Source organism: Plecotus auritus, assembly GCF_963455305.1.
Source record: "Plecotus auritus genome assembly, chromosome: X".
NCBI classification, from domain to species: domain Eukaryota; kingdom Metazoa; phylum Chordata; class Mammalia; order Chiroptera; family Vespertilionidae; genus Plecotus; species Plecotus auritus.
Window position 1 is genome coordinate 113,393,964 of NC_137784.1, and position 18,491 is coordinate 113,412,454.

The following is an 18,491-nucleotide window of genomic DNA, read 5'->3' on the forward strand; positions in this document are numbered from 1 at the left end:
CACAAGGATCCTATTAATAACCTCATTTTACTGAGAGAAAATACAAACTTAGAGTCTGATTTGCACAAGGTCACAGAGCAGTTAAGTGTTCCCCTTCGATTTGTATGTACCCTGATCTGGTTGACTCTAGGGCTTTAGGTCTCAACTCTGATAACCAGCTAAAGATTTTTGTGAGAATTGGGCAAGTCAGGAAAATGGAGTCCACAATGCAGTTCAAGGTGTTGGGAAGAGGACGCCTGGCAAGTGGAACCACGTGGTGACTGACCCTGTAGAGCTGGAACGGGTCTTCTTAGGGCCACTAGGAAGAAATGCGGGCGGCGGTAGGTTTGGAAATGTGGGAGCCATCTAAACGGGAGACTGGGGGAAAGAGGGTTAAAAGTTGCACGTGCAGAGAACCGTCTCCACTTCCGCATGAACATTCCCAGGGCCACTACGTGAACGTGGAAATAGGCAGACAGAAGCGCGCAGGGAGCGCGGGCCAGGCGTGTGGGCGTAATTCAGGGGCGGGGGCGGAGCGCAGAGGGCGGGCTCAGGGGCGGAACTTGCTTCCCAGCACAGAGCCGTAGGACAACGGTTGACAAGAGCATTGGGCAAACCTGTCCGCTTCCTGCAGGCGCCGCCTCTTTCTCGCCTCCGCCCCCTCTTCGGCGCTGCGCCGACTTCTTCCTCTTCAGGCTGCCCTCCGCCGGTGCGTTTGCCGGCTCCGTTATGGCGACTCGCAGCCCCAGCGTTGTGGTGAGCAGCTTGGCCTGTCCTGCCCGGGCCAGCGGGGCCAGCCCATGAGGCACGGGGCCTGCAGTGCGGGCGTGGGTAGGGTGGCCCAGAGTGACTCGGGGAAGCCCGGGAGCGGGGTGGGTGGGGGGCGGCCTTGGCTTTCTGGGTTCAGCTTTACGTCACACCAGGGCGGCGGGGAACCGAATGCGGAGGCCAGTGTGGGTGCCTCCTCTGAAGAGTCCTGGGAAAGCGTGTGGAAGAGTGTGTGTGTGTGTGGGGGGGGGGGGGCGGGGAGGATGGCGTGTTGGTGGACTTGTGCCATTTGCGAGTGTGCTGAGTGAGAGGGGCCGTGGGCCAATTCAAGAATGATCTGGTGGGGTGAGGGAGAGGCCCTTTTCTGTACATTTGGGGGATGGAAGTGATGGCTTCCGGGTACCTCTTTGGAGGGCCCAGGCAGGAAACCACCACATGGGAAGACACGTGGGTACTGATGTTTTCATCTAGTTCAGCAAATATTTGTGCCTCCCTGATCCCGACCGGACTCTTGGCAGTGGTAACCATGTTTACATTTTTACTCACGAAGGAAATAATGAAATGATATTAGGTGATTTTGCTTGCGTAGAGGTGGCAGACCTGGAATTCAGATATGCTTGAAACTGTATCCCATGCTCTTTGAGGCTGCAGGGGACAAAAAAATGTCAATCTGATCCTTATCTTCAGGGACATTCATTCTATAAGCAGCCTCTCACATAATCTCCAACCTCATTGGTTCTTTTTCTTATTTCTAGAACAAACCAAGCTACTCCCCTTCCCACCCCACCTTTCTGATCATGCTTGCTAAAATAGCCAACCCCTCCCAACACTTAGCCTGCATCATTATCAATTTTATTGTTCAAAGCAGTTTTCTGATTACCTGTTGATTGTCTCCCAATAAAACATAAACTTTATTAGGGAAGGAATCACCACTGTAATCCCACCTTTATAGTACAGCGTTTGACATGTAAGACATTCTCAGTAATGGTTTGTTGAACGAATACTTTAATAATGTTTAAAAATTTTTATTGATTTTTATAGAGAGAAAAGGAGAAGGGGAGAGCAAAACATCTATCAGCTGTCTCTTGCATTCTCCCCAACCAGGAATTGAACGGAAACCCAGGCTTATGCCCTGACTGGGAATACAACCAGTGACCTTTTGGCAACCTTTCGGTGCCTAGGCAGTGGCCCAACCAACTGAGCCACACCCATCAGGGCAATAAATAAAATAATTAACCATTTGAGCCCTAAAAAAGAAAGGATTCTATTTCTTACTAGGCATTGTGACTTCAGGTAAAGAGCAGTGTTCTTTTTCTTTTTTAATCCTCATTTGAGGACATGTTTTTTTGTTGTTGTTTTTTTTAGAGAGAGAAAGAGGGAGAGAGAAAGAGAGAGAGAGTTAAAGAGAGAATTATCAATCGTTTGCTTCCCATATGAATCTGGACTAGGGATTGAACCCGAAACCTAGGTATGTGCCCTGACTGGGAATGAACCTGAAACCTTTGGGTGCACAGTAGGATGCTCCAACTAACTGAGCCACCTGGCCAGCCAAGGCAAGAGCAGTGTTCTTAATGGAATCTGGCCTAGAATTTAGTTGTGTGGCCTTGGGCAACTTATTTCACTTTTTTGGCTTAAGTGTTATAGGGGAGGAAAAATAATTTCCCTTCTACCTGCTAAATTCTTCTGGCTAGACTAATAATCAAATTAGCATGAGACAGATTAACCAGAGAAAATGGCCAAATTTATTATGTATGTACATACAGGGGTTCCATAGTAATTGAGGCTTATATGTGATTTTGAGCTAAGGAGAAGAGGGAGTTGTGGTTTGGGACTTCAAAGTAGGATGGCAATTTTCAGGGAGATGGAAAAGTAAATGTTTTGTAAATAAACATTTGCTGGGCCATTAACACAGAATCCTGTCTATTACACTTAATTCATATTAAACTGTAGCTATCTATGATGATTGCTCCCCTCTATCTAAATTCTTTTAGGTAGTTCCAGGGAAGGTCAAAGGTTTTTTCCTGAGTCTTTTGTTTCTTGAATATAACGAGTTTAAAGTAATATCCCCTAAAAGTCTATTTTGGGGTGGCAAATTCTGTTTCACCTTGGTGTCCTTAGGTATAACTAAAGTGTTAGCTACCTTGTGCTATTATTGAAAGAATTATAAGATGATTTATGGGAATCAACCTTTGTGTGGGCCCTGACTGGTAATAGTAATAATAGTTACCATTGTGTTTACCTACATAGGCCTACCCTCAAAACAACCCTATAACAGTAACATGATTATTATCATTTTACAGAGGAGGAATCTTTAAAGCTTCAGAGAGGTTAAGTAATTTAACCTCAACATAACATACCCACATCACACAGTTATGCCGGGCAAGGGGCGTGGCCTGAGGTCCCTCGTCAAGCTCTGCTGGGCTGGGGGGCATGGCCTGAGGTCCCCATCAATCCCTGCCGGGTAGGGGGCACGGCCTGAGGTCCCCTGTCAAGCCCCATGGGGGAGCGCGCTGTCTCAGGTCCCTGCTGATTGCTCATTAAGGCTCGTTATGGGCCTCCGCTGTGGGTGCAGCCATCTTGTGTTACGGAAACCCCTGCCTTAGCTGTGGGCACCACCATCTTTGTGGCGGAGTGATGGTCAATTTGCATATTTCCTCTTTATTATATAGCATAGGATAGTTATAGATCCATTTAAATTGTTTTCCATTGTTTGTATCTGTGTACAGGTATTGCAGGAAGTCATTTGTAAGGAGGTGGGGAAAAAGACAAAAGGACCAATCACATTAGCAGAGAAGAGGGGCCTTGTAATTTTCTGTAGTTCATTAGGCAGTAACTGGGCCATGCCATTTTCCCCATGTGAAGAGATGCTAAAGATGAACTATATATTCTTCTTCCTTTCTGTAATTTTATATTGTGTGGATTCAGTAAATTTATATGTTCTGAATATCAACCATCATTATTAATATCAGTCAATATTTTCCTGCCAGTGGTGACCAAATTGCTAGCATTTAGAATAATTTGCAACTAATAAGAATTCAGACAGATAATTCAAATTGCTATGGAATTACTATCTTCCACACTGTGCTTCTGATAATTGATAGGTTTATACTTTTTGTCCAGAATGAATATACTTATTATTCCACAGTGCATACTAATAAAAGGAAAGACCATAGTGCTGGATAAATTTATGTCCTTGCACATATAGTAGTTATGAGCCCACTTATCTAGGAGCAGGTAATAATTTATCCCTGGATTGAATAGGTAAGAATGCTCATTTTAATTTTATAATGCTTACATTGTTATAAAAAATTTTAATTCTTTAACCATTAGAAGGGAGGGCAAGCAAGTTATATGTGTAATTTATTTGTAAGATTCATAAAATTGGAAAATGAATACACTACTAGCTTAAATTACTTTCACAGTTAGGAATATGTATATCAGTAATTCATAATTTTGGTTTTATGATACCCTGATTATTGCATATTATCTTAAGGGGATGACGTATCTGCTTTAGTGTGTTTTGAGAATTTTAAAGCATCTGAATATAAAAGGTAAAAATATAAAAATATGCCACCTAGCAATTTCTGCCCATTCTAGCTCATTTTAAGAATCACTTCTTCACTTCCATTCAGTCTTATTTGGACCCATAAACATTGTCATTTTTTTTTAAAATATATTTTATTGATTCTTTTACAGAGAGGAAGAGAGAGGGATAGTTAGAAACATCGATGAGAGAGAAACATCGACCAGCTGCCTCCCGCACACCCCCCACTGGGGATGTGCCCGCAACCAAGGTACGTGCCCTTGACCGGAATCGAACCCGGGACCCTTCAGTCCGCAGGCCGACGCTCCATCCACTGAGCCAAACCGGCTTCGGCTCATTTTTTTTTTTTTTTTACCACAAAGAGACTTAAGGAATCCTAGTCACAGATGATAAATTGATGTTGCAAGTGTTATCTTAGCTCGAGTTAAATTCCTTGCTTACTATAATTTTATATAACTGGAGGCCTGGTGCACAAAATTCGTGCACCGAGGGGGTGGTTGTCTCTCAGCCCAGCCTGCACCCTCTCCAATCTGGGACCCCTCGAGGGATGTCCGACTGCCAGTTTAGGCACGATCCCTGTGGGCCTAAACCGGCAGTTGGACATCCCTTTCACAATCCGGGACCGCTGGCTCCTAATCGCTAGCCTGCCTGCCTGCCTGATCGCCCCTAACTGCCTCTGCCTGCAGGCCTGATCACCCCTAACTTGCCCCCCTGCCGCCTGATCACCCCTAACTTGCCCCCCTGCTGGCCTGATCGCCCCTACCTTGCCCCCCTGCCGGCCTGATCGCCCCTACCTTGCCCCCCTGCCAGCCTGATCGCCCTTAACCGCCTCTGCCTTGGCCCCTGGCCTAAGCCATAGTCTGGCCTCCCTCTGCAGGAGGCGACCTGGCAGATCAGAAGAAGGCGCCGACCCCATTACCCTGCTGCTGCCGCCACTGCCTTTCTGAGCCTGTGCCCTTTGCAGCCACTGTGGCTTTCATCCGGAAGACGTCTGCTCTAATTAGCATATTACCCTTTTATTAGTATAGATATATCTTTGTAATTAGAATTTTATGTATACTTTTCAATCTTTCATATTAATAAAAGTACCTGTCTGGATTTTATCATTAACAAGTGTATTAAAGGTAGGTTAGAATTTGAGAGCTGTGTTCTAAAGCTCTAAAGAGATGCATTCAGGTTTCTAAAATATCTGGGTAAATGTTAAGTAGCGCAGAGCTATTAACCTATCCTTTGACTTCCAGTTCAGCCAGAAATGGCAATAATGGGAAAGGTGGATCTGGAAAGAAATCGCATTTTCATTTGTCACCACTTGTGGTACTTCCAGAGCTCTTTCCCCAAATATTTTAGGGTTGGGTCCTCCCCAGAGCCATCCAGAACCTTTTTTGTGATCTCTAGCCATTTTATGTTAAGTTTTTGTTATGAAATAAATGTTTGTTCCCACCCCACCCCCCAAATGACTTGAAGCCCTAACATCCCCAACATGATGGTATTTGGAGATGGGCCTTTGGTAGAAAATTAGGATTAGAAAAGGTCATGAGGTTGGGTCCCTTTTTATTTTTTATTTTTATTGATTTCAGAGAGGAAGGGAGAGGGAGAGATAGAAACATCAATGATGAGAGAGAATCATTGATCAGCTGCCTCCTGCACACTGCCTACTGGGGATCGAGCCCGCAACCCAGGCATGTGCCTTTGACTGGAATCAACCCCGGGACCTTTCAGTCTGCAGGTTGACGCTCTATCCACTGAGCCAAACCAGCTAGGGCAAAGGTCCCTTGTCTTTTAAGAAAAAAGGGAGCTCCCTCCCCCAACCCCATCCTCCAGTCTGGATTTATAGGAGAAGGTAGCCCCCAATCTGAAAGGTAGCCACTTACAATTAAGAAAAGAGGCTTCAGCCCTAGCTGGTTTGGCTCAGTGGATAGAGTGCCAGCCTGCAGACTGAAGGGTCCCGGGTTTGATTCTGGTCAAGGGCACATGCCTAGTTTCGGGCTCAATCCCCAGTAGGGGGCATGCAGGAGGCAGCCAATCAATGATTCTCTCTCATCATTGATGTTTCTATCTCTCCTTCTCCCTTCCTCTCTGAAATCAATAAAAATATATTAAAAAAAGAAAAGAGGAGACTTCAGAATGAAATCTTCTTTGCTGGCACCTTGATCTTGGACTTCCCAGCCTCCAAAGCTGTGAGAAATAAATTACTATTGTGTAAGCCACCCAGTCTATGATATTTTGTTATGGAATCCTAAGCAGACTAATACTATTCTTTCAGAACGTATCAGTAATAACCACATGCTTAGATATGTAACACCAAGTCACAAATAATAAAACAGATGTGACTTACATTCATACAGAATGTGGATACTACTATTACCTAGGTGACTTAGAAGGCTGTGCTAATTTAGAGATATGCCAGTCTACTCAATTTACAACCTAGGCAACAGAATATAACTTTGAGCTTGATATTTCTTTTGGAAGGAGTCACTGGTGTTGGGTGACCTTGGGTTCCAGGTTTATCTTTAGTGTACATATAACTGTTTTGACAATCAAAAGTTTGTGGGCTTGTCAAATTAGATTTGGGTACAACTTATAAGCTTTATTGTGCCATATAGTTAGCCCCATGTATGTATGTATGTATGCCTTTTCTACTACATTGCAAGCTTTTTGAGTACTACAAATTAATAATCTTTTTTAATATTTTTATTTTAAATATATATTTTTAATATATTTCTTTATTGATTTCAGAGAGGAAGGGAGAGGAAGAGAGAGATAGAAACATCAGTGATGAGAGAGAATCATTGATTGCCTGCCTCCTGCACATCCCCTACTGGGGATTGAGCCTGCAACCCAGGCATGTGCCCTTGGCTGGAATCGAACCTGGGACCCTTCAGTCCGCAGGCTGATGCTCTATCCACTGAGCCAAACCAGCTAGGGCCAAATTAATAATCTTTGTATCCCTCTACAAATATTGCACAGTGCCTTAATCAAGGTGGATACTGAATGCATTTTAATGTAATTGAATATATTGAAATCCCTTCCTATCAAAGCAGCCACTGCACTGTTAACTAATCCATATTAGATAAGATTAATTAATATCAGATATTAACCAATATCAGATGGGACAAATAGCTTATAAGATTAAAGGCCACCAAGTATATTTCTAGCTCTTGTAGAGATTGAGGTTATGGGCCTATATAATCTGAAGCTTCGGTGTTTGGGATGATTAAAACAAATTCCTGCCCAAACCGGTTTAGTTCAGTGGATAGAGCATCGGCCTGCGAACTGAAAGGTCCTGGGTTCGATTCCGGTCAAGGGCATGTAACTTGGTTGCGGGCACATCCCCAGTAGGAGGTGTGCAAGAGGCAGCTGATCGATGTTTCTCTCTCACCGATGTTTCTGACTATCTATCCTTCTTCCTTCCTCTCTGCAAAAAAATCAATAAAATATATTTAAAAAAAAAAACAACAAAAAAACAAAAAAAAAAAAAACAAATTCCTGTTTATTGGATTGTACCTTATGTTATTTCTTCTCTTTGGTCTAGGTGCAGGTGAGGCTTCTGAGTGAGTTTGAGTGCCCCCTTAAACTCCCACAATACTTAGCAGTTTAACACTCTGTCTTATTATTATTCATGTACATGTCATGTCTTACTATACTACGCTTTTTGAGGGTGGCTTTGTCAATGTTTACCTAATTCTCTCTAATATGTAAAACATAGTAGGTACTCAGATATTTGAGTATTAGTAATAATACAGGTCTGAGTAAGGACCTCACCATTTAAAATTAGTATTCTACATAATATTTGATCATTAACTATGAATTTATTTTAGGGAGAGTGGAAGAGAGAGGAAAAGACAGAAAGTGTGAAATGGTGCTTTGTCATCATTGAAATAAGTTGTTTCTTATTTAACTTTATATTTGAAACATCCACAAGTAAACAATAGTATAGTGAACCATCATGTACCCATTGCCCAGTTTGGACAATTATATATTCATGGACAATCACACGTTTCTTAAATTAGGACCCCCATAAACATACTTTATTTATAGTGAATTATAACCAAGTTGTTAATTCATGCCTAAAGTACTTCAAGTTATGCAAGTTTTATAAATTCTTGTTTTTGCCTTTTAGGAAGAATTATATTAACATGTTTTTTTATGCTTGATCTAATAAATCAGCCCTTTGACAGTAAATGTGATATACAGGGTGTCCCAAAAAATGTATGTACACACTTTGAGTAATTATAGAGGCAGTGTTTATTAAAATACATTTCATTTTCATTTAGCAGCTATCAGCTGTTAAAGTGTATATACATTGGGGGGATCACTCTGTATAAATCTAATAATATTGATTGAAAATAATAAATTTTTGAATTGGAAATTAATTTGGTATGTTGACAGAAATAGAATTCCTATTTTGGGGTATATCCCTGCTGGTCTGTCTGTAATAGACTAATAGCTGGGATGAACTCTGGGCAGAATTCACATTGACTTTGACTGAGATAACAGACTCTGAAAGTTCTTAGGCTCTTTGCAAAACCTGTAGTCAGACACTGAGCCATTTTCATAGAAGCAGTAGTCTTTACAAGTGTTGCATATTTCAGGTCCTGGGTGGGTCCTGGTTTATGCTTGTGTCAGAAGCAGTAAGTAACTGGGAGCAAGGGGTAAGCCTCAGGGAAGCCATTTTGGCACTCTGGATCTTGATTTTAAAGCACTATGAAATGGTGCGTTTTCATTTATGTCAGGTAGTAATAGATATATATGATGAACCTGAAATGAATGTTTATTCTTTCATCTATAGGATCTAACAAGTTCTTCTTTTCCCAAAACTTGAACTAAATTTCAGTTTATAAAATTTATGAAAGTAGTACTTGTTATAAAGTACTTTTTTTTTAAAAATATATTTTATTGATATTTTACAGAGAGGAAAGGAGAGGGATAGAAAGCCAGAAACATCGATGAGAGAGAAACATCGATCAGCTGCCTCCTGCACACCTCCCACTGGGGATGTGCCCGCAACCAAGGTACATGCCCTTGACCGGAATTGAACCCGGGACCCTTCAGTCCGCAGGCCGACGCTCTATCCACTGAGCCAAACCGGTTTCGGCTATAAAGTACTTTTGAAATGCTCCTGTAGATGACAGAAATGTCCCATTTCCATTATTTGTGTAGTGAATGTTTTGAAATAAACATGATATATTAGAACTTCCTCTTTGAGGATCTGGCAAAATCTTCCTTCCCCCAATGGAATTTTTTCTGCTTATGAAAATAATACATGTTTGTTTAAAAACAAATCAATATTGACTTCCAGCTGCCCTCAGATCAGCTGCTAAACCAGTGTCTGCACTACTTGCTGTTGTCAGACCATGCCCATGGGCATGAGCTGGTTTACCTACCTGAATCACAGCCAGCCTCCTGGCCATGTGTGCAGACTGAAGTGGTGTGTAGGTACTACCAGCCTGACATCATTGTACCTATAATTCCACCAGAATCTGGAGAACTCAAAACAGAACTTTTGAGACTGAAAGTGAGAAAACATGAACCTCAGATTTCTCAGAATAGAATTCTGAATTCTGTGAATAATATTATAATCTTAATTATAAATATTTTTTAATTTACTGAAAGCCAAGCTACTTGTCCTTAAGCACCTACCTAATATGATGCTGACTGAAGGAGAAGAGATGCTTAATAGGTATTAACAGATACATTGAGATTTAATTATGACCTGACCAATATTTCTTGAAAACTGCCAGAGCTCATATCATTAGCTTCTTGAATGTGATTTGGAAGTTATTTAGTTTTGAATATCATGTGAGATAGAGTATTATAATTCTGGTTTATTTCTTTGAATAAACATTAAGTATAATGGTGAATGAGAATTATAAATCAACTATAATAAAAAACTGAAGTTGAAAAAAATAAGTCAATAATAAAATGTACAAAGTGGCAAGTACCCACTTGTTGTATTTGACCAGTGTTTGATATATTCCTCCATACCCACCCACCTATCCTTCCTTCCCCCATCTTTCCCTCCCTCTTCCTTTTATATTTTGTATTAGTTTTTTGTTTGTAGATTTTATTTTAATATATCTTTTAAATTTTCCCCATACTTTTTATATATATGTATAAAAACACATTGCCAAAAATGATTTATAAGAAAGACTATTGTATTTTTAAAAAAGCAATATATATATTCACTGAAGAAAATTTGGAATATATGATGTAAGGAACTAAGTGAAATCTCTGTAACTCCTCTCCCCAAGATAATAGTTTTCATGGTTTTGTTATATATTTTCTGTGTGTATAGATCAGCCGTGGGCAAACTACAGCCCGCGGGCCGGATCCAGCTGTTCTATCTGGTTCTCTTGCTCTCCCCTCCGCTCCTTTACTTTGAATTTATATTAGTTCACACAAACACTCCATCCATGCTTTTGTTCCGGCCCTCTGGTCCAGTTTAAGAACCCATTGTGGCCCTCGAGTTAAAAAGTTTGCCCACCCTTGGTATAAATGCATATATAATATTTATAATATTAATCATTGTACATTTTACCATTGCAGGTTCAACATCATTAGTGTTATTATTAAATATTTTGTATGCCAGAGGCTGGGCATACCAAAACAACCAATATATAGTCCTAGTCAAACCATCTTGGAGTTTACTATGAAGGCACCTCATGAGTGGGTTATAACAATTTCAGACTTCTAGGAGTTTGGGTTTTTAAGAAATCACTTAACTTCTTATTTTTATTTTTGTATTTATTAAATTGATTGGGTGACATTGGTCAACATGAACATACAGGTTTCAGGTGTGGGTTTATATGTTACAAGATCTGTATATTGCACCATGTGCAGTCAGCATGAACATACAGGTTTCAGGTGTGGGTTTATGTTACAAGATCTGTATATTGCACCATGTACCCACCACCCTAAGTTAAATGAAATCACTTAAATTTTTTTTCCTGCCCTCGCCAGTTTGGCTCAGTGGATAGAGCATCGGCCTGCAGATTGAAGGGACCCGGGTTCGATTCTGGGTTCAATTCTGGTCAAGGGCATGTACCTCGGTTGCAGGCTCCTCCCCGGCCCAGGGCCTGGTCGGGGCACGTGCAGGAGGCAACCAATCGATGTGTTTCTCTCACATCGATATTTCTCTCTGTCTTTCCCTCTCTCTTCTACTCTCTCTAAAAATCAATGGAAAAATATCCTTGGATGAGGATTAAAAAATAATAATAATCAATCAATAAATAATTTTTCCCCTATTGTGAGATGAGAAGAGGGTATTTGAATTTGGGGTGGGAAATAGCACTTTTTCTTTGTTCAGTGATATTTTAATTTGATAGACTATAGTGTATTTTTTAAAACTAAATTTTCAAACATTAAAAAATGGAAAGAATATTATAAGTCCCCATATACTCATGACTCAGATTTAAAATATTATCAAGATTTGCCACATTTGTCTTAGCTCTTTAAAGTTTTTCTCTCTTTAACGAGCTAAAGGAAATTTCATATCATGTCATTTTACTTTTACAATCTTAACTATTCATCTTTAAAACATATGGTTGAGCCCTAGCTGGTTTGGCTCAGTGGATAGAGCGTCGGCCTGTGGACTGAAGGGTCCCAGGTTCGATTCCAGTCAAGGGCACATGCCCGTGTTGTGGGCTCGACCCCCAGTAGGGAGCATGTAGGAGGCAGCCGATCAGTGGTTCTTTCTCATCATTGATGTTTCTATCTCTCCCTCTCCCTTCTGCTCTGAAATCAATAAAAACAAAAATAAAAATATTTTAAAAAATAAAACATATGGTTGATGGTTGATTTCTGATATAAGTATAATTCATTATCCTACTAGAAACTTACTGAAAGTTCTTGATATCTGATACCTAAATTTCTTTGATAGGCTAAGGTTTTTAACATCTAAATCTAATTAAATGTTTGTATCTTGTAAAGCTCTTATCGAAACAGCCATATTTCTTTTTCAGATTAGCGATGATGAACCAGGTTATGACCTAGATTTATTTTGTATACCTAATCATTACGTGGAGGATTTGGAAAAGGTGTTTATTCCTCATGGACTAATTATGGACAGGTTAGTAATAGTAAGATCTTAAATTGAAGTTTGTGTCTTATATTAATTTCAGGTGTCAGCAGCTGTTTTAAGTAGTTGATATTTGACCATAAACTGGACCAGCTTGTAAAAAAAATAGATTTAAAAAAATTTTTAAAACCTTCTTTACAAAAAAGGCAGGGAGGGTTTACTAATAACCCAGCATAAATTATGGTATACTGGGAATCTGTAGGGAGTAGAATAAAGTAAACATTGAAAGGAGATTGGAAGAATGAACTTTAGTCACAGCCTTTGATTTCTCAACCTGAACAGGGTAATGGACTGGGACTGAATCACATGAAGGCAAGGTCAGATTTTGATTATTATGCACATCTAGCTTGAAATTTTCCCCTTAAATAAATTGCAGTGAGAAACTTTGATATTTAAATACTTGCCTTGTGTGTCAGGTTATTTTGGTTTTTATTTCAAATTATAATATTGATACATGTGTACTGTGAAATTTTAACTGTAGAGGTTTTAAATAAGAGTAGAGTTCTCTCCTTTCAGCCTGCAGTGCATATCTCCTCCCTACATATGGACTAGTCACATATAATATATGTAAATGTACACATATATTTTAACACATGTGTGTGTACTATCATATAGGTCAAAAATTTATTGGACACTTTTTTATATTAATATATCCAGAGCTATCCTATATATTTTAACGATTGCATAGCATTCCATTTTCTAGCTGTACCATAATTAATTTACTAGCCCTCTATTGATAGACATGCAAGATTTGTCCACTGTCTTGCTATTATAGACCATACTAGAAGGAGACATCCTTTTATAGATGTTTGGGTGCTTGCTCAACTTGATCCACGTGGAAATTTTGGGTCAAGTGGGAGGTGTTTATTGAATGTTTTGATACTGCCAAATTATCCTTCAGAAAGTTATGTTAATTTATACTCCCAATGATACTGTGTTTCTCACAATTTCTTCTTATATTGTATATTGTCAGGTAAATTTCATTTAATCAGAATTTGTCAATTTGGTAAGTGAAAATGGTATCTTATTTTAAATTGCATTTAAAATTTATTATAAATGTTATAGTGAACCAGGCTTTTGAGGGTTTTTGAAATTTTCTCTGCTTTATGAAACAAGGATATACTTCATGGGGGCAAAGGATGTATTTTGTGGAAGTTAATGGTTAAGGGATGTTTGTTATAAAGTTTAAGTGTATTTCTATTACAATATAAATTACTTTCTATTAAGTTCCTAATTTTATTTCTGTAGGACCGAGCGGCTTGCTCGAGATGTGATGAAGGAGATGGGAGGCCATCACATTGTAGCCCTCTGTGTGCTCAAGGGGGGCTATAAATTCTTTGCTGACCTGCTGGATTACATCAAAGCACTGAACAGAAATAGTGATAGATCCATTCCTATGACTGTAGATTTTATCAGACTGAAGAGCTACTGTGTAAGTATATTTAATATATATGTTTATTCAATAAAAATTTTAAAATAAAACATGGCATCTATAGGTTTTCTGTATGTTTTTGAAGCTTTGCAAACTATATTTACATGTTCATTTCAGTTGGTTACAGAGAGATTTTCTGATGTATTCACCAGTACTTTATATCCAAGTGAATTTTGTCTTTTTTTGGGTTAATCCTCACCCGAGGATATTTTTCCATTGATTTTTTAGGGAGAGTGGAAGAGAGAGGGAAAGACAGAGAAACATTAATGTGAGAGAAACACATCGATTGGTTGCCTCCTGCACGTACCCTGACCAGGGCCTGGGCCAGGGAGGAGCCTGCAACCAAGGTACGTGCGCTTGACTGGAATCGAACCCGGGACCCTTTGGTACGCAGGCCGATGTTCTATCCACTGAGCCAAACCGGCTAGGGCAATATTGTCTTTTTTTTTTTTTTTCAAATTAGTCACCTTAGAGGTTATATACTTATTTTAAAGGTGTTTTATTATTATTTTTTGGGTTTTTTTTGTAGTTTTAATTTTAATTTTTTAAAATATATTTTTATTTATTTCAGAGAAAAGGGGAGAGGGAGAGAGATAGAAACATCAATGATGAGAGAGAATCATTGATTAGCTGCCTCCTGCACGCTCCGCACTGGGAACCAAGCCTGTAACCGGGGCATGTACCCTGACCTGGAATCAGCCGTGATCTCCTGGTTCATAGGTTGATGCTCAACCACAGAGCCACACTGGCCAGGCTGTTTTTTGGAGTTTTTAAAAAACCTTTTAAGAATTGCTGTTGGGCTCTCTCTCCACCTTGCTGCTGCGCCGGTGTGTGTGTGTGTGTGGGACTGAACTCGAGCTAGCTCGATTAAAGGCTCTTTGCTTTTGCAAAAAAAAAAAAAAAAAAGAATTGCTGTTGGGACCTGGGTGATACTCTTTTGACTCTATTTACTGGTGGCAGATATCTTCTCTGGAGCTAGATTGGTTTGCGGGTAAATTGAAAGGCATTTGGAGCGAGGTCTGATAAATAAAGTGGGTCCAGAATTATTTCTTAGCCCTAGCCAGTTTTGCTCAGCGGATAGAGTGTCGGACTGCAGACTGAAGGGTCCCAGGTTCAATTCTGGTCAAGGGAACATGCCCAGGTTGTGGGATCGATCCCCAGTTTAATTTGATTAGGTTGTAAAATGGAAATTTAAAATTGTTTGCAGTATCAGTAACATTGATGTTAGTGTAATTTTAAATGAATACCATCCATATACTTTAATTTGATTAAGTTGTAAAATGGAAATTTAAAATTGTTTGCAGTATCAGTAACATTGATGTTAGTGTAATTTTAAATGCTATCTTGACAGTTTGAAATAGTGAATTAAACATTGATCTGTACTAATCCTAAAGGAATGCTCAATGAACTATTATATATTCCTAGAATATATAAAGAGCCATAACAATGTGCAGTGGGCAGTGTGCAGTGGGCAGCTGATCAGTAATTCTCCCCCATCATTGATGTTTCTATCTCTCCCTCTCCCTTCCTTTCTGAAATCAATAAAATATATTTAAAAAAGAATTATTTCCTAGAAAGCACATATGGAGCGAGAACATTGGCACATTGAAAATACCACTTTTGATTCACAGTCACTGTGCAGTGTTACATGATCTCAAATGCTTCAGAATATTGACACTGGATGAACCAAAATCAGTGTGATCTTTTTTTTTGTTGTTGTTGTTGTTGTTAATCCTCACCCGAGGATATTTTTCCATTGATTATTAGAGAGAGTGGAAGGGAGAGATGGAGAGAAACATCGACGTGAGAGAGACACATCAATTGGTTGCCTCCTGTACACACCCCGACTAGGGCCAGGGAACCTGCAACCAAGGTACATGCCCTTGACCAGAATCAAACCTGGAACCCTTCAGTCCTCAAGCTGATGCTCTATCAACTGGCTAGGGCTCAGTGTGATCTTTACACATGAATTTCACCCACAATTTCTTTGATGATGTGAATGTTTGATTTCATTAAGAATAAGACCACTTATCTACATTTAACTTTGGATCTTCATTCTCTTTGTTAATCATCCATTTGACTCAAGTCTTTGACCTTTTTCACATTTTTATCAGTCTAATAGGTGATTAGATAACCACTTAAATATTATAGACATTTTCCCTATCCCACCAAAGCCCTTTATGCTCATACATCATGACATTTTGTATTTATAAGCTCCTTTGAACTTGTCAGTCTTGTTTGAATTAAAGACTTGTTTAAATATAAAATTTGGATTTTTACTTAACTGAAGTTATTTATTTATTTATTTTGCTGGTTTACACTCAAATGCAATGTTAGGCAGCATAGCTGCCAACAGTATAGCTGCCCAGTTTTTATTTTACTTTATTTTTAAATGATAACCTTTTTATTTTGTTAAGCCTCACCTGAGGATATTTTTCCATTGATGTTTAGAGAGGGTGGAAGGAAGGGGGAGAAACAGAAAGAGGGAAACATGGATGTGTGAAAGACACATCTTTTTTAAAAATATTTTTATTGATTTCAGAGAGGAAAGGAGAGAGAGAGATGGAAACATTAGTGATGAGAGAAAATCATTGATCAACTGCCTCCCGACACCCCCTACTGGGGATCGAGCCCACAACCCAGGCATGTGCCCTTGAGTGGAATCGAACCTGGGATCTTCCAGTCCTCAGGCCAATGCTCAATCCACTGAGCCAAACCAGCCAGGTCTGTATTTTATTTTTTGAAAGCTGCCCAGTTTCTAATATATCGTTGCTTAGAGTCAAAACATGTACTTAGTATAGTCCATGGTATGATTTCTCTTTGATCTTCTTAAGCACCCTACCCACCCACCCACCCACACACACACACAAACACACATAAAAATTAATCTTGTTACTTTATGACTGATACTTCATTCCTCTGGGAATTTGGGCAGAATGTTCTTTCTTTGAAAAGAAAACTCGTAAAACAAGTGAGGGGACTTTAATATTTTCTTTTAAAAAGTATTTTATAGCTGTAAGAGCAATTTGAAGCAAAGGAACACTTTGACATTTTAATTTAATTTTCTACTTTTAGTTTTTTTCTTATTCATTTTAGATCTTAGAGGATTATTAAGCTGAACTCCTCAACTGATAAAAAAATATGAAAATTTAAACACAAGCAAAGTGAATTTTAAGATTAATTTTCACTTAGAGGAAAATAATACCCATTCTGTTTTATGTGAAATTCTGTGTAGTTTACTGCTAAGCAATAGAAATTAAGAATACCATCCATATACTTTAATTTTTCAGTTTGTCATGGAAAATATTCACATGTCCATATAAAATATAGGCAACTTAATTTGATTAAGTTGTAAAATGGAAATTTAAAATTGTTTGCGGTATCAGTAACATTGATGTTAGTGTAATTTTAAATGCTATCTTGACCAGTTTGAAATAGTGAATTAAACATTGATCTGTACTAATCCTAAAGGAATGCTCAATGAACTATTATATATTCCTAGAATATATAAAGAGCCATAACAATGTCAACACGCCCTATCTGGTTTTTCTCCAAAATAAAAATTGTATTTTTTTCTGATTAAAAAGCATGTTTAATATAAAAACATAGAACCACAAAAATTATAAAGTAATTGTCACCCTAAATTTCACTACCATTTTTATTTCTAATATTTTAAAGAATTTTTTCTTTGAATATACACACATGTATATTATAGTTTACCTACTGTTTATCAAAGAAGCTAGGCAGGATTTTCTTTGCTTAGTGCCTAGATGGGAAATTGACTGGGAATTCCAAATACCATATTAATTCTAAATTAAATCAGTTAAAGACCACTTTTTTTATGTTTCTAAGGAAAAAAGACACTGTCAATTATGGTAGTAAGTTGTGACCAGTTGTAATATGTTGATTTCTGAGGTATAAAAATATAAATGTGCATCTTAGAACAATGAAATGTTAGTACAATATATTCAATGCCCTTTTCTATTCCTAAACACTGTGATTTTCAGAAAAATTAAACAGTTGATAAGTATGCAAACATATTTTCTCTGTTGTGAGTCCAATTTTGTAGTTGTTTTTTTTTACGAAAATATTTGAATAAAAAATAATGAAGCCTCATTAGGAAAAATTGTCAGACAAGTAAATTTTTATAGGAATATTTTTGTGTGGGCCTTAAGCAAAAAGAAAATTAGCCTGATTTTTGAGATATGAGTTATTATCTCCATGTACATGTAAGAATAATGAGGTATGAAGGGATTAAGTTACTTGCCTAAGATCATACAGGTCTTTGATTTGAACCCAAGCCTTTAACTGTGCAGAACTCAGTCTTATTTGGGAAAACTTTTAACTGACTCGATTCCTCTAATATGGGCTTCCTTTTATTTCTTCACCAGAGGCCCGGTGCACGAAATTCGTGCATGGGGGTCCCTCAGCCCAACCTGCACCCTCTACAATCCAGGAGCTCTCAGGGGATGTCCTACTGATGGCTTAGGCCCACTCCTGTGGTTCTCTGCTCTCTGCGGGGCCTGGGGGTTTCGCTGCAGCCATGAAGATGAAGCCCCCATGCCCTGCTGTCCGCTCTCTGCCCACCGCCGCCATGCGCCATGCGAAGGAAGTCCCAATGGCCTGCAGTGTGCTCTGTCTGCCAGGCCTGGGGGCTTTGCTGACACCGACACACTAAGGAAGCCCCCATG

At 39.1% G+C, this 18,491-nt stretch overlaps 1 protein-coding gene across 3 annotated transcripts in view; it reads left to right on the forward strand.

Annotated features, from left to right (window-relative positions):
- Positions 1–570: 570 nt before the first annotated feature.
- HPRT1 (hypoxanthine phosphoribosyltransferase 1) overlaps positions 571–18,491 on the forward strand; it is a 36,886-nt gene continuing 18,965 nt past the window's right edge. Inside the window, exons 1-3 of one of the 3 annotated variants that reach the window (XM_080653845.1) lie at positions 571–735; positions 12,253–12,359; positions 13,617–13,800. In XM_080653845.1, the coding sequence (XP_080509971.1) occupies positions 709–735; positions 12,253–12,359; positions 13,617–13,800 (318 nt within the window). In that variant the 5' untranslated portion in view covers positions 571–708. Of the gene's footprint in view, positions 811–4,448; positions 4,542–12,252; positions 12,360–13,616; positions 13,801–18,491 lie in introns of those variants that run through there. The other 2 variants (XM_080653846.1, XM_080653844.1) reach the window with 2 other exon arrangements.